Raw genomic sequence first — 21,222 nt, forward strand, 5'->3', positions numbered from 1 at the left:
AAGTATACCCCAGGGGTTGGTATTAGGACCATTGCCCTTTTTGATATATATTAATGACCTGGACTTGGGTATACGGGGTATAATTTCAAAGTTTGCAGATGACACGAAACTTGGGAATGTAGTAAACAATGTGGAGGAAAGAAACAAACTTCAGGAGGACATAGACAGACTTGTGAAATGGGCAGAAACATGGCAGGTGAAATTTAACGCAGAGAAGTGTGAAGTGACACATTTTTGTAGGAAGAATGAGGAGAGGCAATATAAACTAAATGGCACACTTTTAAAGGGAGTGCAGGAACAGAGAGACCTGGTGATGTATGTGCACAAATCCTTGAAGGTGGCAGGACAAGTTGAGAAGGCTGGTAAAAAAGCATATGGGGTGCTGGGCTTTATTAATAGAGGCATAGAGTACAAAAACAAGGAAGTTATGCCAAATCTTTATAAAACACTGGTTAGGCCTCAGCTGAAGTACTGTGTTTAATTTTGGGCATCACACTTTAGGAAGGATGTCAAGGCCTTCGAGAGGGTGCAGAAGAGATTTACTAGAATGGTACCAAGGATGAGGGACTTCAGTTATGTGGAGAGTCTGGAGAAGCTGGGATTGTTCTCCTTACAGCAGAGAAGGTTAAGAGGAGATTTGATAGAGGTGTTCAAAATCATGAACGGTTTTGAGAGAGTAAATAAGCAAAAACTGTTTCCAGTGACAGAAGGGCCGGTAGCCAGATGAGACAGATTTAAGGTGATTGGTAAAAGAACCGGAGCCGACATGGGGAAACATTTTTTTTTACGCAGAGGGTTATGATGATCTAGAATGCACTGCCTGAAAGGGTGGCGGAAGCAGATTCAAAAATAACTTTCAAAAGGGAATTGGATAAATACTTGAAGGGAAACAATTTACAGGGCTACAGGGGAGTGGGACTAATTGGATAGCTCTTTCAAAGAGGTGGCACGGGCATGATGGGATGAATTGCTTCCTTCTGTGCTGTAACATACTATGATACTGTGTATTCATCAGGGACCTCTGTCATTTTCAGGGTACCCAAAAAATATCAGGAAGTCTCTTGGGTAAAATAAGCTATCACGGTGGGCATCTGCTTGACACCTCAAGGTGGACTGACATTTCACGAAGTCAAATAATATCCGAGTAGGAGTGTGGGATGTGGAACGGGATTGTGGCAGACATAAACAATCAAAGAGTTACTTGCAGTACACTTTACTTAGGAGCATTCTGGGGCAGTCCCCGTAGGATATCCTGAATCACAGCTCTCAAGTGAGCTGAGTTCAGACAGTTTGTCAATTTCCAAGGAACACAAGCCCACAACACAGTAATGAACTTACTATCCATCAACTTAATTGACATAATCAGCATGGTGCTCTGAAAGTTAGACTACAAAGAATGGAAATGTCATGTGGGGGATTGTAGTACTGCCACAGTCAAACATATACAATTGGAGAGTTTCTCACTTAGTGACATTGATCGAGTGACACATACAGCTGATTTTATCAGTTTACCGATAGATCTCATTGTGTGGTTTTAAGTCAAAATACTACATGATTACAAGTTTTATTCCTTACCTTTAACATCCAAATATGCAGCTTCCTGATCATCAATGTCACTAACTTTATCTCTCGAGTCCTTTACAAGATACAGGTGTTTTTCCCCATTTTTGGACCTTGAAACCAATGAAACTTGAGCTCTGCTCATTGCAACCTACAATCAAAATTGATTTCATATGCTCTTCATTTGGGCACAAATTGTTCTATAAATCATTTTTACTTAGACCTTTAATGCAAAAAAAATGAAATAACAGCTAATGTTCCAAGGCAATGTAGTTTCTATGACATTCCAATAAAATCTCCTTAAAGAGGGAGTCTTGCTATCAATAATCGAAACAATAAGTTACAAATTATTGGCATTTTTTTGTTTTGTCTGGTTGTTTTGGTTGTTTTCCTTCACTAAAACAGTGAGTGCAAATGACAAAAAGGAACAACATTCAAAGGCATTATTGTACTCAGCAGTGTGTGGGAGCCAAACTGTACAGTTATAGCTCATTTTCAATGCAAGATGCTTTAGCAATTGTGTTGTTTCAACTCTGCATATTAATTTTACCCTTTTATACTGTCAGACAATATTATCAGCATTCGGTGTTTAAGCGTCTATAAATATGCACTATTAGGCCGCCAACGTACCCTTCTGTAAATGCCATGTTGAGAATATTAATTATGAAATTTCAAATTTAATTGCTTTTATCCTGGACAGCTAATGAATGCTAGTTTTACTGTTTCAACTTGTGATCTTCCAGTTTGCAATTAAATAAAATTTGGAAAAAATTTAAACTAGTCAGTCACCCCAGGCCATTCTAATTCATCTTTTAGCAGCCAACTAAGGTCAGGAAGCAGGTCCCCAATTCCTCTCCTGGATGGGAAAGGAACACTACAGGATGGAATATTAAAAGCAATTTTTAATATAAATTGTTTACCGTGTTAAAGGGAACTTGAAGGTGCAACTTAATTTTTTATTTTGCTATGCCCCCACTTCTTTTTCTGCCAATTTTGTCCCCTTCCCTTCTGAAGATCTCGACACTTTGAAGGTTCACTGTTCTACTAGTGTCCTGCAATATCTCACCCAACCGGCCATTATTCATGTGTCAACTTTAGCAGCAAGTGTCAGCAACCATGGAGAAAATCACAGCTAAGCTCCACCCTATCTTCACCAGATAGCCACAAAAGTGCATTTCCAGTATTGTTACTGAATTGTGTTCAGCTACAGGAGCTCTGGCTGATTTTCCTTTCCCTAACCCGGGGTGCTGAGGCTAACTGTAGTACCTCCACTGCTGCCCAAGCAGAGTTCTGCTAACTCAGCACAGAGCAGGGATTAATCCTGGGACCGTCCCGGTCTGTATAGCTCAGCCCCCTCATTTATTTTGATTTTTACAAAGCTTCACCACACTAATGAAGATAAGATATAGTTACATTATTGTACAGTTCATTATTTTAAGCAAAAACAAGGGGATGTGTGTTTACAATGAAGTTTAGCAATGTTTCGGCAGAGGATAATGGTGAGTACGAACATGGATCCTAATGAGAGTAGGCAACACGACTTTTCATCGTTGCCATTTGATTAGATGGAGGTTGACATACTGTTTATTCTTTAACTGACATGAAGATTCTGAGCTGGAGGAAACTGCATACACAAAAATATATACACACACTTTATCAAATGGTTTTCAGTAACAACAGTGTTTATATGCATCAGACTGACACAAAATTTTGCTTATTTTCCGTATGCAGTTTCAATAATCTAGCCTTTTGAACACGTCCACAATTTTACCAAAGCTAATTACTACAGATAAAAGATTAATTCTGCAACTTGAACAGGTGCAATATTATGGGGACTCATGAGAACAGATGCAAGTGAAGAGGCTATTTTACAATGATATTGCAAGTTCCATATCTGTTTTCTTTTTAGTTTGCAATGATTCTCTCGAAGGATTTATGAAACAAGAGCTGAATTGCAACTCACCTTTAAAAGCATTGCTAACATTGCGAGTAAAGCATCTACGTAATCCGGCAGCTTTCTTTGGGAATACAGTAAAGTAGAACGATGGAGTAACAGTTTCAGTTCCTGAAAGATATACAAGACTTACTTCAGTATTAGATATCCTGACATTTAAATGCATTAATGTGAGGAGAAAAAAAATGAAATCCTACCCAATTTCTCCTGAAGAATACAGTCGACAAATGGCTCACTGACAACTTTTTATTTCATAGGTTATACTAAGCATTATAAATTATATCGAACAAGTGGCTGTTGTTAAAGTACTATCTCTTGTCCTGTTACCTCACCCCCAACTATTCTGCAGGTGCTTTGAAACTTTCTTCATTAGTATCATCAATGCCACTTTGATCAGCCAGCAAGAGGCACCATTTTCACAGGACAGTGTCACATTCTCTCCTTCTCCAACTTTGTATTCCAGCACAATCCTGCTGATTACCACCTATCGCCCTCCCTCAGCTGATGAATCAGTCCTCCTCCATGTTGAACACCACTTGAAGGAAGCACTGAGGGTAGCAAGGGCACAGAATGTACTCTGGGTGGGGGACTTCAATGTCCATCACCAAGAGTGGCTCGGTAGCACCACTACTGACTGAGCTGGCCGAGTCCTGAAGGACATAGCTGCTCGACTGGGCCTGCGGCTGGTGGTGAGCGAACCAACACGAGGGAAAAACCTACTTGACCTCGTCCTCACCAATCTACCTGTCGTAGATGCATCTGTCCATGACAGTCCATGACAGTATTGGTAGGAGTGACCACAGTCCTTGTGGAGATGAAGTCCTGTCTTTACACTGAGGACACCATCCAACATGTTGTGTGGCACTACCACCGTGCTAAATGGGATAGATTCAGAACAGATCTAACAGCTCAAAACTGGGCATCCATGAGGTGCTGTGGACCATCAGCACCAGCAGATTTGTATTCCAGCACAATCTGTAACCTCATGGCCTGGCATATTCCTCACTCTACCATTACCAACAAGCCAGGGGATCAATCCTGGTTCAATGAGGAGTGTAGACGAGCATGCCAGGAGCAGCACCAGGGTTACCTAAAAATGAGGTGCCAACCTGGTGAAGCTACAATACAGGACTACATGCATGCTAAACAGTGGAAGCAATATGCTATAGACAGAGCTAAGCGATTCCACAACCAACGGATCAGATCAAAGCTCTGCAGTCCTGCCACATCCAATCGTGAATGGAGGTGGACAATTAAACAACTAACAGGAGGAGGAGGCTCTGCAAACATCCCCATCCTCAATGATGGTGGAGTCCAGCACGTGAGTGCAAAAGGCAAGGCTGAAGCGTTTACAACCATCTTCAGCCAGAATTGCCGAGTGGATGATCCATCTCGGCCTCCTCCCGATATCCCCAACATCACAGAAGCCAGTCTTCAGCCAATTCAATTCACTCCACGTGATATTACGAAACGGCTGAGTGTACTGGATACAGCAAAGGCTATGGGCCCCGACAACATCCCGGCTGTAGTGCTGAAGACTTGTGCTCCAGAACTAGCCGACCCTCTAGCCAAACTGTTCCAGTACAGCTACAACACCTGCATTTACCCGACAATGTGGAAAATTGCCCAGGTATGTCCTGTCCACAAAAAGCAGGACAAATCCAATCCGGCCAATTACCGCCCCATCAGTCTACTCTCAATCATCAGCAAAGTGATGGAAGGTGTCGTTGACAGTGCTATCAAGCGGCACTTACTCACCAATAACCTGCTCACCGATGCTTAGTTTGGGTTCCGCCAGGACCACTCGGCTCCAGACCTCATTACAGCCTTGGTCCAAACATGGACAAAAGAGCCGAATTCCAGAGGTGAGGTGAGAGTGACTGCCCTTGACATCAAGGCAGCATTTGACCGAGTGTGGCGCCAAGGAGCCCTAGTAAAATTGAAGTCAATGGGAATCAGGGGGAAAACTCTCCAGTGGCTGGAGTCATACCCAGCACAAAGGAAGATAGTAGTGGTTGTTGGAGACCAATCATCTCAGCTCCAGGACATTGTTGCAAGAGTTCCTCAAGGCAGTGTCCTGGGCCCAACCATCTTCAGCTGCTTCATCAATGACCTTCCCTCCATCATAAGGTCAGAAATGGGGATGTTCGCTGACGATTGAACAGTGATCAGTTCCATTCGCAATCCCTCAGATAATGAAGCAGTCCATGTCCGCATCAGCAAAACCTGGACAACATCCAGGCTTGGGCTGATAAGTGGCAAGTAACATTCGCGCCAGACAAGTGCCAGGCAATGATCATCTCCAACAAGAGAGAATCTAACCACCTTCCCATGACATTCAACGGCATTACCATCGCCGAATCCCCCACCATCAACATCCTGGGGGTCACCATTGACCAGAAACTTAACTGGACCTGCCACATAAAAACTGTGGCTAGAAGAGCAGGTCAGAGGTTGGGTATTCTGTGGCGAGTGACTCATCTCCTGACTCCCCAATGCCTTTCCACCATCTACAAGGCACAAGTCAGGAGTGTGATGGAATACTCTCCACTTGCCTCGATGAGTGCAGCTCCAACAACACTCAAGAAGCTCGACATCGTCCAGGACAAAGCAGCCTGCTTGATTGGCACCCCATCCACCACCCTTAACATTCACTCCCTTCACCACCGGCGCACTGTGGCTGCAGTGTGTACCATCCACAGGATGCACTGCAGCAACTCGCCAAGGCTTCTTGGACAACACCTCCCAAACCCGCGATCTCTACCACCTAGAAGGACAAGGGCAGCAGGCACATGGGAACAACACCACCTGCACGTTCCCCTCCAAGTCACACACCATCCCGACTTGGAAATATATCGCCGTACCTTCATCGTCGCTGGGTCAAAATCCTGGAACTCCCTACCTAACAGCACCGTGGGAGTCCCTTCACCACATGGTTCAAGGAGGCGGCTCACCACCACCTTCTCAAGGGCAATTAGGGATGGGCAATAAATGCTGGCCTTGCCAGCGACGCCCACATCCCATGAACAAATAATAAAAAAAGTCCCATTTAATGTGCTAAATAATGCTCATTTGGAAATTGTGCATGGGCATATATTTGAAATATAGTTAGGTTCAAAATCCTAGCCATTGTGCCACCAAGCATATTTCAATAGTGGCAAACCAAACATTCGTTATCATTTTAGTATATCTAATATGATTCCAGCACATTACTATTTTGCAATATGCATTTGACATTTCAGCTGAACTTACATACATATCCTGTAGCTGCAAATAACTGGTTATTACTTTTCTCACCTGCTGAGCTGCATTTGCATCATGTGTTAGTGTCTCTGGATCATGCATCGATTCCAATGCTTCAAGAGCTTTCTCTGGTCGCCCCAGTTGCTGTTGTAAGGTCGAGAGGGAAATACGTGCATCCAGGTGCAAAGGTGCCATTGCCACCACTTTAGCATAGCTCTCTGCTGCCAGTTCCATGTGTCCCAAGGCTTTCAAACACTCTGAAGTTATGAGATGAAAATTATAATGGAGCATGAACATCTTGTCTTTTCTTAAAAATCGTTCCCTATCTTCACTTCCCTCCCCATTATAGTTTTCCACATACTCCGTATCCTTACAATCATGCAGCACACGCATAAATAAGGCAAATAATAATAGTATACAATACAGTAAACATGCCATCTGAAAGTTTAAGTACCACAGGAAACAGTCACTATAATGCATTGCACAGGGATAGCTGAACTGCACATTAATGTAAGGTATGCCGTAAATGGTACAAGGAGTGGGGTGTTCCGCAGGAGAAAAGTTAGATGATTAGCATAATTTTGCTGCCAAGCGTATTCCTGCCTTTTGAATATTTCTTTCAAATGTAAACAAGCAAGTGGTGTAATTTTTCTAATTTTGTTTGAGATTGATAGCAATGCTCTCAAATCATTTTAAGGTAAAGATGGATTGTTTTCAAAATAAAGATAGGCTTCCATTTACTTATCATGTCTCAGAAACATCCCAAAACACTGTATATAAAATAAACTATTTTGAAAGTGCAGTCAATGCTGTTATGTAGGCAAACTGAATCTATTTTGCACACTGCAATTTCTCACAAGTAGCAATGAAATGAATGGCCAATTAATTGGTTTTGGTGGTTGCGGGAGGAATGTTAGCTGGGACAAAGAAAGCCTCTTACTCTTCTTCAAAAATCGTGTGATGGGATCTTGAACGTCCACTTGAGCAGAGGCCTCGGTTAAACATTTAATCTGAATGATGACACGTCTGACAATGCAGCATTCCCTCAGTAATGCATTGGAATGTCAGCCTCGATTATGTGCTTAGGTGCTGGAGTGGGGCTTGAATCCATAGCTGAATATGACCAGTTGAACCAAGATGATACTTAATAGCATATGGAGTTAAAGGGAATGTGACCACACGGAAAAAGAGATGGCTGGAGAGTACCACAAAAGCGTAGGGGTAAAGGGAAGTTTCTCATCTTAGAAAAATGCAGTGAGTAGCGTTTTACTCAGGTCTATGTAGGGACTGCTCTTATTTAATGTATTTAAAATCTTACATCTAGGAGCACTTCATGTATACAAAATCTTATTTCTAGTTTTTACATTTTTGTCACAGATTTGTACTAACTTTCACCATCATAAAATCCTATCTCCATATTTACAATGGAAACTGCCCATGTAAACTTGTCATGTTGTCATTATACCCTGTTGCCATTGGTGGTGCTGTCGTGCCTCAGTTTGTGTCTCTCAGCTACTCAGCCTCTACTGCAGAGAAACTACTATGCTCCAACCACTACTCTCTGCTTTCCAAATTAGCTTAAGTTTTGCTATTTAACTATAAATCTTCAAATAAAATTGAAGTATTATATACAAATCAGGACAAAATATATGTCTGGAAAATGGATGAATGACTTTAAAATTGTAAAGCAGAGAGACCATGTTGTGCAGATACATCGGTCATTAAACGGTGGCAAGACAACTCGATAAGTCCTAAGAAAGACAAACAGAATTGAGAACATGAAAGCAGTGACGTAATGTTGAACTTTTTGAAGACCTTAAGCTAGGCCAAAGATGGACTACTGTACACTGGACTGGGCACCCACCATAGGAAGGATAGAAAAACAAAAGTGTAGCATAGATTCACTACAATGTTACAGTTCGGAAAAGAGTCTTGAGGAGTTAAGAAAATTTTCCAATGGAACTGAGAAGCATGAAGGGTGACCCAATGGAGGCCGTCAAGATTATGAAGGGTTATGATAGGGTAAATAATGATTGATTGATTGATTCCATTAGTCAACAAGACTGTAAGGAGAGGACACAAATTGTTTTTGTGAAGGTTAGAAAAATATCTTTTACACAGAGGGGTGGTTAGAAAATTGAATTGTATGCCATAAACCTTTGTTGAAGCAGAATCCATAATTTCCTTTAAAAGGGAATTGTTGAAAAGTAATATTGAAGGGTATGGGGAGCAAGTTTGAGTCTGGGATTAGATCAGGTGGCACATTTGGAGAAAAACATCAGTGCAGACTTGATAAGTCAAGTTACCTGTTTCTGTGCTGTTTGAAAGCCCAAATATCATTTAGATATTTTCCATATTAAAAATCAGTTGTGAAGTATTAAAGTGTTTACAATTAACCAGAACAAACCATTTTTAATAAAAAATTTACATTTTCCAGGAGAACACGTCAGGACTCCCAGTAAGTGCATCACCAGTTGGAGGGACAACATTTGGAAAGAATATTACAATTGTAAAGTTGCTGCTTTCAACCCTAATGGTAATGATTTTATGGTCAATTAAGACTGGGTTCATATTCCCTATTTGCTATTTTAAAAAGAGTAAAACGTTTTCTCTCAGTAATGGATCATCTTCTGCTACTGGGACAAAGAAGTTTTAAAATGTGAAGAAAAATAATTAATTTCAAAAAATGGGGAGAACAGAACAGTTTTCAGCAAAAGTGAGAAAAGCCCCTTCGTTTTTAGATGGGAAAAATGCAATACCCATGTTCACTGGAAAATGCACCAAATAAAGTGTCAAAAATCAAAGTTTGGGATGAAGGGGTGCCCCCAGGCCCCCATAGAGAATAAATCTCGTACCTTCTACACTTGTATCCCTCTTTAGGCTTTCAAGTACGGGAATGTTGGATGTACCAGTAGCTTAAGTTACAAGTCTGTGTCGCACCTCACTTTTCGTGTGATTACTTACTTTCATTTCATCGGGTTTTATTCAGGACTGTTTTTCAGTTGCCAGTTTCTTTGAGGTTGTGAGCTTTTCTGAAACTGTTGATCAGCTTTGCTAGTTTACTAGGTTGGCATGTATGGTAGAGTACAGGAAGCTGCCTGTTGGTGATGTCATCACGTACAACTACTCTAACACAAAAGCTTACCACCAACCTCACTCCATTCAGAGCGAGACAATGGAATAGGTCCCTTCAGACAAGTATGGTCAAGCAGTTCCATAGCTCCAAGACAATGCTCCCTCTGCCACTCAAAATCTTACATCAAGGACATAAATCACATGTTTTCTACTAAAAAGTACTGATGTATTGTTGGATCTGTATCAAAATAGCCTGACTACATCTGTCACTTGATGCACGTTGTTCACAGCTCAAGGACACCAAAGTGGTTCTCATCTGGCACAGTAAAAGTCTATGACTGAATCAAATGGAATTTTCGAGGTGAAGTAGTAGACGACACAAATTATAGTGGTACTTTTAATAAGAGCTTAAAGTAGTTATACAATAGTTCCATTACCACTGTAACTATCTTCACTTTCTGATCTGTCAAATGTTTCCTGATTATTTTCCCCAGCTGTATAAAGTCCTTCGCTATTAATATAAAGGTCAACCATACCATACAAAGAAATTTGAGTTAAAAAAAAACATGAAATATCCCTGTACACAGACGTTGTGTTCCTGCACATTTCCAATCCATTGCTATCCAACCTATACATCATGACCGATACTCAGCAGTGAACTTTTCTGTCAGGAGACAGAATCAACTAAGACAGAAGTCACCACAATGGGCCCACTACTTCCCTCGGCTGTTAAAAACTCCTTCCCTTTTGGACTTCAAATACTGAAGAGAATACAGAATTTTCATGATGCACCACACATTAACGATGCAATTCTACCCATACTAAGCATTATTTACGAGAATAATCAAGAAGGTCTTCACAACCCTATCTTTCCAGTGTTCTTAAAATTAACATATTTCTGACTCAATTTCAAAAGATTCTGGTCTGTATATCAAAAGTCATCTTCAAGGAATTAGGCCAACTGATCTATTTTATCTGAACGATCAAAGTGGCCAACTATCACGCTTAACTCAACCAACAGCCAAAGACCCATGGTTCAGAGAGGAACATTCAATCATATAAATTATAGCACAGAAGTAGGCTGTTCAGTCCACTGTGCCCCTGCCAGATAGCTCTTCAACTGGAGCTGTTTACTCTTACCCCATTTCCCTATCCTTTCCTCATGTCTTTTTATATTTTTCCTTTTCAAATACTTATCATTTAATATGGAATTGGATATTATGGTCTCTGCCTCGATAGCCACTTGTGGTAAAGCATTCCATGTTATAATAACACTTTGCGTGACTTTTTTTTTGTAACAGCCCCCTTCTACCTCCAAAGATAATCATGAGTTTATGCCCCCTTGTTATCAATTCACTAACCAATGAAAACAATCTTTCACTATTCACCCTCTCAAAACTGATCATTATATATCAGCCTAGACTTAGTAGTGGGACTCTTGCCTCACAGTTAGAAGGTTGTGGTCTCCAGCCTAACTCCAGAGGCTTGAGTGCATAATCTCGGCTGACACTTCAGTGCGGTAATGAGGCAGTGCTGCTCTGTTGAAGACAACGTCTTTCGGGTGAGACGTTAAATGGAGGTCCAGTCTGCCCGCTTAGGTGGACATAAAAGATTTGCAGTGATAGACCAGAAATAAAAGGAATCTACAAATGGAAGCAATTTCAACTGGCAACGAACCACGCCTACTAGATTTGACTTCAATTCAACCCTCTGACAGTTTGTTTATAAATTTGCCTCTTCTGACTCAGAAATCAATCATCTATTGTTAACCAAGCATTTAGCAACATTACTTTAAATTGGCCATTAAAGTACAATGTTACATGACAGTGGTGTATATTTCACTTTGACTCCAGATTTCAAGTCAATAAGAAGGAACACTTACTCATAGCAGCTATGACTTTTGCTGTCTGGGCCAAGCTACCACTTGATATAAAAACAACAAAATATAGAATTCCTTATAACTTGAAACTGGATGGATCTTGTTCTGTCACGTGCAGCATACCCCTCATTCAACGCAAGTGCAATTCAAGCCTCTTTCCCCAGTTAATGGGCCTTTCAATAAATTTCATTATACTATAAAAAAAATTTACTTTGAATAATGAGGTCCAGGTTTACAGTTTTTAAGTCTACTTACCTGCATGACGAAGCCACACAACTGCAAGGTTATAGCGTTCTGAACAGACAAGGGCACTCAAAAGGGGCAATGCAGAGTTATACTCGCCAATCTCTAGGAAAGCCTCAGCCACATCTAAATAAAGGTCACCCATGTCTTCAGGGTTCTGCTCCATCAAGTTGGTCATTAAAAGCTACAGATAAAGAGAATTTGATTGGGTTAGTTTACAGTAGCTAAACACAACAGCTTTTAGGATTTTTTTCGTAATGCTGCAATATAAAATTCAATGAAATTCTGTCCTCATAGAATTTTAAAATGCACTCCCTTCTTTAATTGATTCAAAAGCTCAATGCAAGTTTACAAAAACATGTCTGGTCTTTTATAGGACTTACAATTATTCTTAATTACAACCAAATATTCTGGATGAAGTGCATATGCTTTTGGGTCCATTCCAATTCTAGCAAGCTGAATCAATTGAGAGAATCCAATGTTTAAGATTACAATTTAGCATCCAAATCTGAACTTTGGATCCCTTCCATAAAGAAAATCATTTTTTTCCCCACAAAAATGACATAATCTCTTTTGTACATGTTTAACGGTAACATTATATATTCACATGTGTCAGTAAAAATTATAAGCTGGTTGTATATTTAAGAATCATCATATAATAGATTTATGTTCATTAAAACACAGTGAATATATTTTATTGAGGAGAATTTAATTTTCCAGGTATTCAAAAAAAAGGAAAAGAGAAGTGGGTGGGGCAGTGGGTTAAAACACTGTTTCACTTCTGGGATTGGGTTTCAAACCAGCTTGGATTTCAGGACAAAGTTCTCACTGCTTGTTGAAAGAGTCCTAACTGAAGTAAGATTATGTCATTTTGATCCAGTTCTTAATCTGAATGAATCAACAGCAGCAAACGTGTTCATAATTTAGTACCAACTAGCACTAAACGAGCAGTCTGCAGAGGCAGACATTATGGCTGCTATGGAAAACCGAATGCCGCCCTGGTACAGCAGAGTTCGATGGCACTGTTGGAACAGTATTCGGGGACCAATAACCTATACATAAATTGTGCTATATCTGACCGCGAGTGTTTGATGTTTGCCACAAAAAAATCAAAAAAATTCCCTTTCCCAGCACTGGCATCCTTCACTTTGAAAAAGCAAAATAATGCTCTATTCAAACTATTACTCTGACGAGAGAAGTTATTTCCCCATTCTTCTTTATATTAGTAATAAATGAAGAACCATTCATTTAAATTGAATTATTGCATTTTTTTTTAATTCATTCGTGGGATGTGAGTGTCGCTGGCAAGGCCAGCGTTTACTGCCCATCCCTAATAAATTTATCTTTTTAGATTAAGATATTGCTTACCTGAAGTTTACTTATATCTTAGACTGGTCATAATTTAGAATAAAATTCATGCCAAGTTGAAACTTACATCAAGAGGCTGGAGGATATGAAGATGAATCAAGCACACCATCAGCTTGACTCGGATATCTATGGGAACTACTTCTGGGATCTGACAGTTGTAAATCACATCTATAATCAGATAAAGCACAGAGAACAGTTTTGTTTGAATCAGCTTCTTTAAGAAAACCAAATGCCTTTCCACAGTTTCATTTCTTCCCCACACTGAATTTTTCATTACTTTCTCCCCATTTCTAGGTCCCTGAGCAGCATACACCAAGCCCAGGCCTAGACTGCAGACAGCCAATCTATTCCCAGGCTTTTGATCATATTGTACTTAGTGACCACTTGGCTCTTCAAAATGGCCACAGATGACTCACCCTCTAACTTTCTACTATCTCCCCAGCAGTATAGCTAAGATTGGGAACTAGCTATGTGGGGAATTAAGACACACCTTTCAAATCTGGTTCAGCTCATTGGTAGATCAATTCCCTATAATGTACCTTTCTTACCACTCCTAATCTTTCCCCCCATAGCTCGGTGTCCGTTCCTTTAACTCTCCCTTTATTTTATTCTCCCTCCCCAGCCTCTGTAAAGCACTTTCAGACTTTTTCTACTTTGAAGACACTATACAAGTCGAAGTTGTTGCTTAATTCTCACAAAATTTCTGGCTGGCTCTCCAAATCACTTATGGTGCACTATATTATTCTACTGAAGATTTCTAGTCATTTTATCTCTGATTTTATCATAACATCTATTGTAGATATAGTTTATTTACTTCAGTAAGGGTTAAAATGGTATCTGGATTATTGATATTTTTGTACAAGGAAAACAGAACAACTTCGCGTGAAATAACTCAAGTAGTGCTTCACCAAAAATAAAAAGCAACTGATTATCTATACATAGATACTAGAAAGTACACACAATTTTACACAAGGAACAGTTATACACGAAACAGTGCCTTATGTAGCACTGCACGGGTATTCAAAAGGTACCAACGTGCTGTAACACATTGTTAAAAGATACAATGGGAACACTGAAGGGAAACTATATCACGATGTGGGAAAACATTCTTTAAATCTAAAGGATTTTTTGAACGGTGAGCAAGATGAGGGATATTAGTGCTGGGGAATGGAACCTTCCTATTTCAGTGTCAGCATTAAACACTGCCAGGTCAGATACAGCAATGCCAGATGCAGAGTAAAGTTTCCTCTACTCTGCCCCAACAACATTTCTCAGCCCCAACCTCAGTGGAGCACTTCCTTCTACAACATACAAACATGTGAATTAAGAGCAGGAGTAGGCCATTCGGCCCCTCGAGTCTGCTCTGCCATTTGATAAGATCATGGCTGATCTGATTGTGATCTCAACCCTACTTTCCCGTCTACCTACCATAATCTTTGACTCCCTTGTTAATCAGGATTCTATCGAACTCAGCCTTAAAAATATTCCATGACCTTGCCTACACCGCTCTCTGGGGAAGGGAGTTTCACAGACTCACGACCCTCAGAGAAAAAAATTCTCCTCATCTCCATCCTAAATGGGAGACCCCTTATTTTTAAACTGTGTTCCCTAGTTCTAGTCTCTCCCACAAGGGGAAACATCCTCTCAGAATCTACCCCTCCAAGTCCCCTCAGGATCTTATATCTTTCAATAAGATCACCTCTCATTCTTCTAAACTCCAACGTATACAGGCCGAACTTGTCCAACCTTTCCTCATGAGATAACCCCCTCATTCAGGAATCAGTCTACTCAACCGTTTCTGAACCGCCCATAAAGCAACTATGTCCTTTCTTAAATAAAGAGACCAAAACTACATACAGTGTTCTAGATGTGGTCTCACCAATGCCCTGTACAACTGTAGCAAAACATCTCTACTTTTATATTCCATTCCCCTTGCAATAAATGACAACATTCCATTTGCCTTCCCAATCACTTGCTGTACCTGCATACTAACTTTTTGTGATTCATGTACTAGGATACCCAGATCCCTCTGTACCTCAGAGTTCTGCAATCTCTCTCATTTTAAATAATATAATGCTTTTCTATTCCTCCTGCCAAAGTGGACAAGTTCACATTATACTCCATTTGCCAAATTTTTGCCCAGGGTGACATTTTCTCCGGTTTGCCATACCACCAATCCTATGGCCTCTCTGAGGGAGAGTGCCACTGGGGAACATTTTATGCTGGAGGCCCTGTCTGATAGGAATTGGATTGAGACTTTTGGAATTAATTTCATGTAGGACCCTTACAGCAAGCAGACAGAGGAGACATTCATCCCATCAGTCTAAGCTGGATTTAACCCAGGTCCCAGTGGTGAAAGGCCAGTTTCTGACCCACTGTACCATCCAGTTCAGAAAAACATTGTCTATTGGCCCTTAACCTTCATTCCCTACCACAAGTGGCTTACAGGTCGAAACACTTTTACCTTCTGCAGTTTCCTCTGAAAGTTCTTGTTTTGTGGAAACTTTTTCAACCACAACTTCAGTAAATTTAGTTATAATCTATAAAACAAAGAAAATTAGAACAGGTTCTATGAAAAACAGATGGAATTTCATAAAACAAGTGATAACATCTACAATCTACATTTATATCACATTCTTGACGTTTAAGAACTTGTCAGCGTGCTATACAAAGGGGAAGAGATGGACGTCAAGAAGGAAATGAGAATTTTCTTTTTAAAAAGGGAAGGGGAAACAGGGAGCCAATGAACCTTAGGGAAGATTTAGGTGACAGGAGTGTAAGACTTGATGCACAAGAGGACTAGGGCTACAGTTCTGGATTAGGTGGAGTTCATGAAGGATGGATGTAAGGAAGTTGAGGGCATTGGAGAAATCAACCACTAAAGTGAGGATGGCATGGATGAAGATTTTCTGCAGGGGTGGGGTTTAAGCATTAGCAATGTTCTGAAGATGGGAAAGTGATGGACTAGATATAGGATTGAAAGCTGAGCTCAGAGTCTAGCAGAATCCTAAGATTATGCACCACCAGTTCACCCTGACAGGGAGGCTTATGGAGTTGAAAGCAAAGGCACGTAGGTGCTGGCGAGAGTTGAGCAGCATGACTTCGGTTTTACCATGCTGTGCAGCTGTAGGAAACTTTGACTAATCCTAGCCCTGATGTCAGATAGGCAGACAGAAGAAGGCGGCAATGACATATGATGGAATATCAGGCCATTCAAAAATGAGCTACAGTTTTAATCTAAATACAAGGTTGAGTTGTAGGAAATTTTGACTCATCCAGGAGTGATGTCAGACAGACATGTATAAAAAGGCAGTGGAATGTCAGACAATTCAAAACCAAGCTTCAATTTTAAATCAAAATGATATTTATACAAATAAACATATTTGACATTAAATTATCTCTACAGAGTACACTATTTCCCAATAAATGGATAGATAGAAAGTCACATGATCTGATTACAGGTTTTTGGATCTTGTCCTTCAATAACAATTTGAGACTAAGGTGATATTGATAAACTATTTGTGGTTTGGAATGGATTCACAAGCCTTCAGTGTGAAACAGGCTCTAGCCTCCATGCTCTCTTTCACGTAGTGGGGCTCAATTTTTTTTTTGTTCCTTTAAAATGTAACTGTTTCTGATATGATGGAATATAATCACTAAAAATCTACTACGATGGGTACTCAGCTTTCAATGGCACACATAACATAAGTGGGTGATGCAAGATAGTTGAAAGGAATGAATTACACATTTTTTATTGCTTATATCCATTAAATAGGCTGAAAATGCTGAACTAAATAACGTAATTTGATGTAAAGACAGTCTTGTAGTCTTTGAGTACTTGGCTGTCATGCAAATAGGGTGGGGAGAAATAAAAGGAGGAATTTTTTTCAAAATTGAAAATTCTGGACTTAAGATTGTTGATATAGCAAAAGAGTATTCAAATTACAGCAGTGATTCCATATTTTCAACTCTATATGAATTTTTATTAAAAGATCCCTGACCACTGTAGTCTCACGGTAGTTTGGTTTGGTTTATCTGGCCTCCAACTGAGCAAAGCTGCTGGTCTAGGATATAATAGATAAAATAGTGCACACAAGCAAAGCATCCATCTTTTCCGTTGTTCACATATGCCTTACCTCCAGTGTTTTATCATACTGTTTGCTTGACAGGTACAATTCAGCTGCCATGTTAACATCCTCAGCAGAAACCAGACTCTGATGTTTGCTGAGGGCCTCTTCCATCACGCCAATAGCTGATGTAATATCATTGGTTTCGTAATAGCTCCTGAAAAAAAAATGGTTATATTTTATGGTTTTACTTATAGACCAAAAACCTAGTTCCTAAAGTATTGCTCTTAAAATTAACAAGATGTAGTTAAACATCTCCTTGTTCTGTCCGTCCAGCCTTTGGTTTCAACTCCAGCAAGAAAGGCATGGGATGCGATCGTGACAGGGATCATGACTCAGCATCATTTCAGCCATAACATTTTTAAGCTGGTTCCTAGCACTAAGCTGGGGAGTGGCTATAGGACTATAAAGAAATGTTAGTGTTATAACACCTTTAAAAAAAAATTGCTGCTTTGAAGCTAGGTGCAGGTCAGGAGCTGACGCGGGATGCCAGGCTGGAGGACCGACTGAAGAAGAGGCTCGAGGCCAGACTCTAAGCTCAGTGAATAATACAATTAGTGTGTGTCCAATCACTGAAGTGCAGGTGCAGACTCAGCGGCAAGGTAGCAGAGAAGCAGCAGCTGACAGGAAAATAACGTAAATGGTCAACAGAAAAGGAAGTGAGAGCAACATCGTGCAGGGACCAAATGAAGGATGGCGGGACAAGGAAAAAAGGGCGCTGGGATGCAAGTCTGACAAAGGGAAATTGATAAATTAAGTGAGTGCACAAAACTGTGGCAGATGGAGTTCAATGTGGGAAAGTACGAGGTCATCCACTTTGGACCTAAGAAAGATAGATCAAATTATTTTCTAAATGGCGAGAAGCAAGGAACTGTGGATGAGCAGAGAGATTTAGGGGTCCAAGTACATCATTCACTAAAAGCTAGTGGACAGGTACAAAAAATAATTAAAAAGGCTAATGGAATGTTGGTCTTTATCTCAAGGGGCTGGAAATACAAGGGGGTGGAAGTTATGCTGCAGTTGTATAAAGTTCTGGTTGGACCACATCTAGAGTACTGCGTTCAGTTCTGGGCACCGCACATCAGAAAGGATATACTGGCCTTGGAGCAGGTGTAGCACAGATACACCAGAATGATACTGGGGCTAAAAGGGTTAAATTATGAGGACAGGTTGCATAGACTAGGCTTGCATTCCCTTGAATATAGAACATTAAGGGGTGATCTAATTGAGGTGTTGAAGATGATTAAAGGATTTCATAGGGTAGATAGAGAGAAACTATTTCCTCTGATGGGAGAGTCCAGAACAAGGGGCCATAGCCTTAAAATTAGAGCTTGGCAGTTTAGGGGTCATGTCAGAAAGCACTTCTTCTCACAAAGGGCAGTGGAAATCTGGAACTCTCTCCCCCAAAAAGCTGTTGAGGCTAGGTCAATTGAAAATTTCAAAACCGAGATTAGATTTTTGATAGGCAAGGGTATTAAGGGATATGGAACCAAGGCAGGTAGATGGAGTTAAGATATAGATCAGCCATGATCTAAATGAATGGCAAAACAGGCTCGAGAGGCTGAATGGCCTTCTCCTGTTCCTATGACAGCAAGAGAAACGGACTGGGGGTGCACATTGAGTGACAAGGCCACAAAGAAAAGGAGGCCACAGGAACAGGAACAGCAGGTCAGGGGAGATGTATGGGGCAACGCCACAAGAGTCCATGACGGCAGGAGCTGCAGGGCAAAGACAGGAGACACCATAGGAGGGACTAGAAGACAGAAGATGGCTGTAGGCTCCTGGATGGGATGAATTGCAGGTCCTGGGGGTGCAAAGAGGAGGCAGAACAGAAGTACGCAGGTAATAAATCAGAAGGAAAAGTTGCAATGTCATGGGAACATCAGCACCACCAAATTCTCCTCCAATTCATATCCTGATATGGACATACATCCTTCATTGTTGCTGGGTCGATATCCTGGTATTTCCTACCTAACACCCTTTTCTGGAGCATGACACGGACCGTGGCGGTTCAAGGAGAAGGGCCACCGACAACCAGGGATGGACAATAAATGCAGCCTTGCGATCTTTACCCACAACCAGAGAACACATCTTATATAAAAGGAGAATTCCTTACAAATTGATTGAGTAAAACTGCACAAAAATGAGTAACTTGAAAATTAACTTTCTGACAGATTCATTTAGAAATAGTTGTGAGGCATAAATCTTACCAACACTGTTTTAAAAAAAATAAAGGAATGTCACTGGAGTAAAATTGTCAATTACGATGCACACCTGTATTGCTCTATGCAAAATTCCACATACAATATAAAAATTAAATGTATTTCATAAAAAAGTAGATTTTGTGCTGTTACACATGGATAAAAACGTCTTTTAAAAACCGATTACATAAATCATCTTCTCTCCACTAATACAGGTAAATAAACAAAGTAGTATGTTTTTGCGCATCACGATCCTGAAATTACATATATCTGCAGATACAACACATGGCAGTTAGCTAAATAAAGATATGTTACTCATACATCACTGCTACATGGCTTTGGGTGGATGGTTAACTTGATTTGGATCAATCATTATCTGGAAAAGAATTAGTGAATGCTGTTGCCCACGCAGCACTGACACCCAGATCAGGAATGCAGCAACCCAATTACTTCAGCCTGACTCTTTCTTTCTCCACAAATGCTGCCTGACTTGCTGAGCTTTTCCAGCATTTTCTATTTTTATTTTTACTTCAGTCTAAGTTTGACTGCAGCTTTAAGGAAAGTTTTTGGATAAACTTATTCAAGTAAAAACTTACTTCTAATTGTGTGGCACAAAAACAGATATTAGTAATTTTTTTTCGTAAGGACTTTAAAGGAAATCTTTTTATATGACACTACTGAAAGCTCAAATCTAAATATGAGTTTCACATCATCAAAAACATAACAACATAAGAAATAGGAGCAGGAGTAGGCCATATGGTCCCTCGAGGCTGCTCCACCATTTAACATGATCATGGCTGACCTTCGACCTCAACTCCACTTTCCCGCCCGATCCCCATATCCCTTGATTCCCTTAGAGTCCAAAAATCAATCAGTCTTGAATATATTCATCGAGTGAGCATCCACAGCCCTATGGGGTAGAGAATTCAAAAGATTCAACACCCTCTGAGTGAAGAAATTCCTCCTCATCTCAGTCCAAAATCGCCCACCCTTTATCCTGAGACTATGCCTCCAGTTTTAAACTCTCCAGCCAGGGGAAACAGTCTCTCCGCATCTACCCTGTCAAGCCTCTAAGAATTTTATACGTTTCAATGAGGTCACCTCTCATTCTTCTAAACTCCAGAGAATATGGGCCCATTATTCTCAATCTGTCCTCTCATCCCAGGAATCAATCTGGTGAACCTTCATTGCACTGCCTCTAAGGCAAGTATATCCCTCCTTAGGTATGATGTGGAGATGCCGGTGATGGACTGGGGTTGACAATTGTAAACAATTTTACAACACCAAGTTATAGTCCAGCAATTTTATTTTAAATTCACAAGCTTTCGGAGGCTTCCTCCTTCCTCAGGTAAATGTTCAGGAGCTCCTTGAAGCCTACGCATTTATACATATAGAACAATACATGGTGTTTACAGAATGCCCCTGCAACTGCCCGTTGCCAAGGCAATCATCGTGTTCAGACAGAGAGGTGTCACCTGCAGAACCCCCGAATACACATTCAACAAAAAAACAAACAGGAAAAAAAACAGAGAGAGGCAGAAACATCCGGAAGGCAGAGAAAGCCAGCAAATG

At 40.5% G+C, this 21,222-nt stretch overlaps 1 protein-coding gene across 1 annotated transcript in view; it reads right to left on the reverse strand.

Moving 5' to 3' along the window:
• gtf3c3 (general transcription factor IIIC, polypeptide 3) overlaps positions 1-21,222 on the reverse strand; it is a 62,397-nt gene that overhangs the window by 15,487 nt on the left and 25,688 nt on the right. Inside the window, exons 7-13 of the mRNA XM_067987775.1 lie at positions 17,459-17,606; positions 15,787-15,862; positions 13,390-13,490; positions 11,967-12,138; positions 6,812-7,014; positions 3,524-3,625; positions 1,576-1,711 (exon numbers count right to left, since the gene is read on the reverse strand). Of these exons, the coding sequence (XP_067843876.1) occupies positions 1,576-1,711; positions 3,524-3,625; positions 6,812-7,014; positions 11,967-12,138; positions 13,390-13,490; positions 15,787-15,862; positions 17,459-17,606 (938 nt within the window). The remainder of the gene's footprint in view (positions 1-1,575; positions 1,712-3,523; positions 3,626-6,811; positions 7,015-11,966; positions 12,139-13,389; positions 13,491-15,786; positions 15,863-17,458; positions 17,607-21,222) is intronic.

Source organism: Heptranchias perlo, chromosome 7, assembly GCF_035084215.1.
Source record: "Heptranchias perlo isolate sHepPer1 chromosome 7, sHepPer1.hap1, whole genome shotgun sequence".
Taxonomy (NCBI): domain Eukaryota; kingdom Metazoa; phylum Chordata; class Chondrichthyes; order Hexanchiformes; family Hexanchidae; genus Heptranchias; species Heptranchias perlo.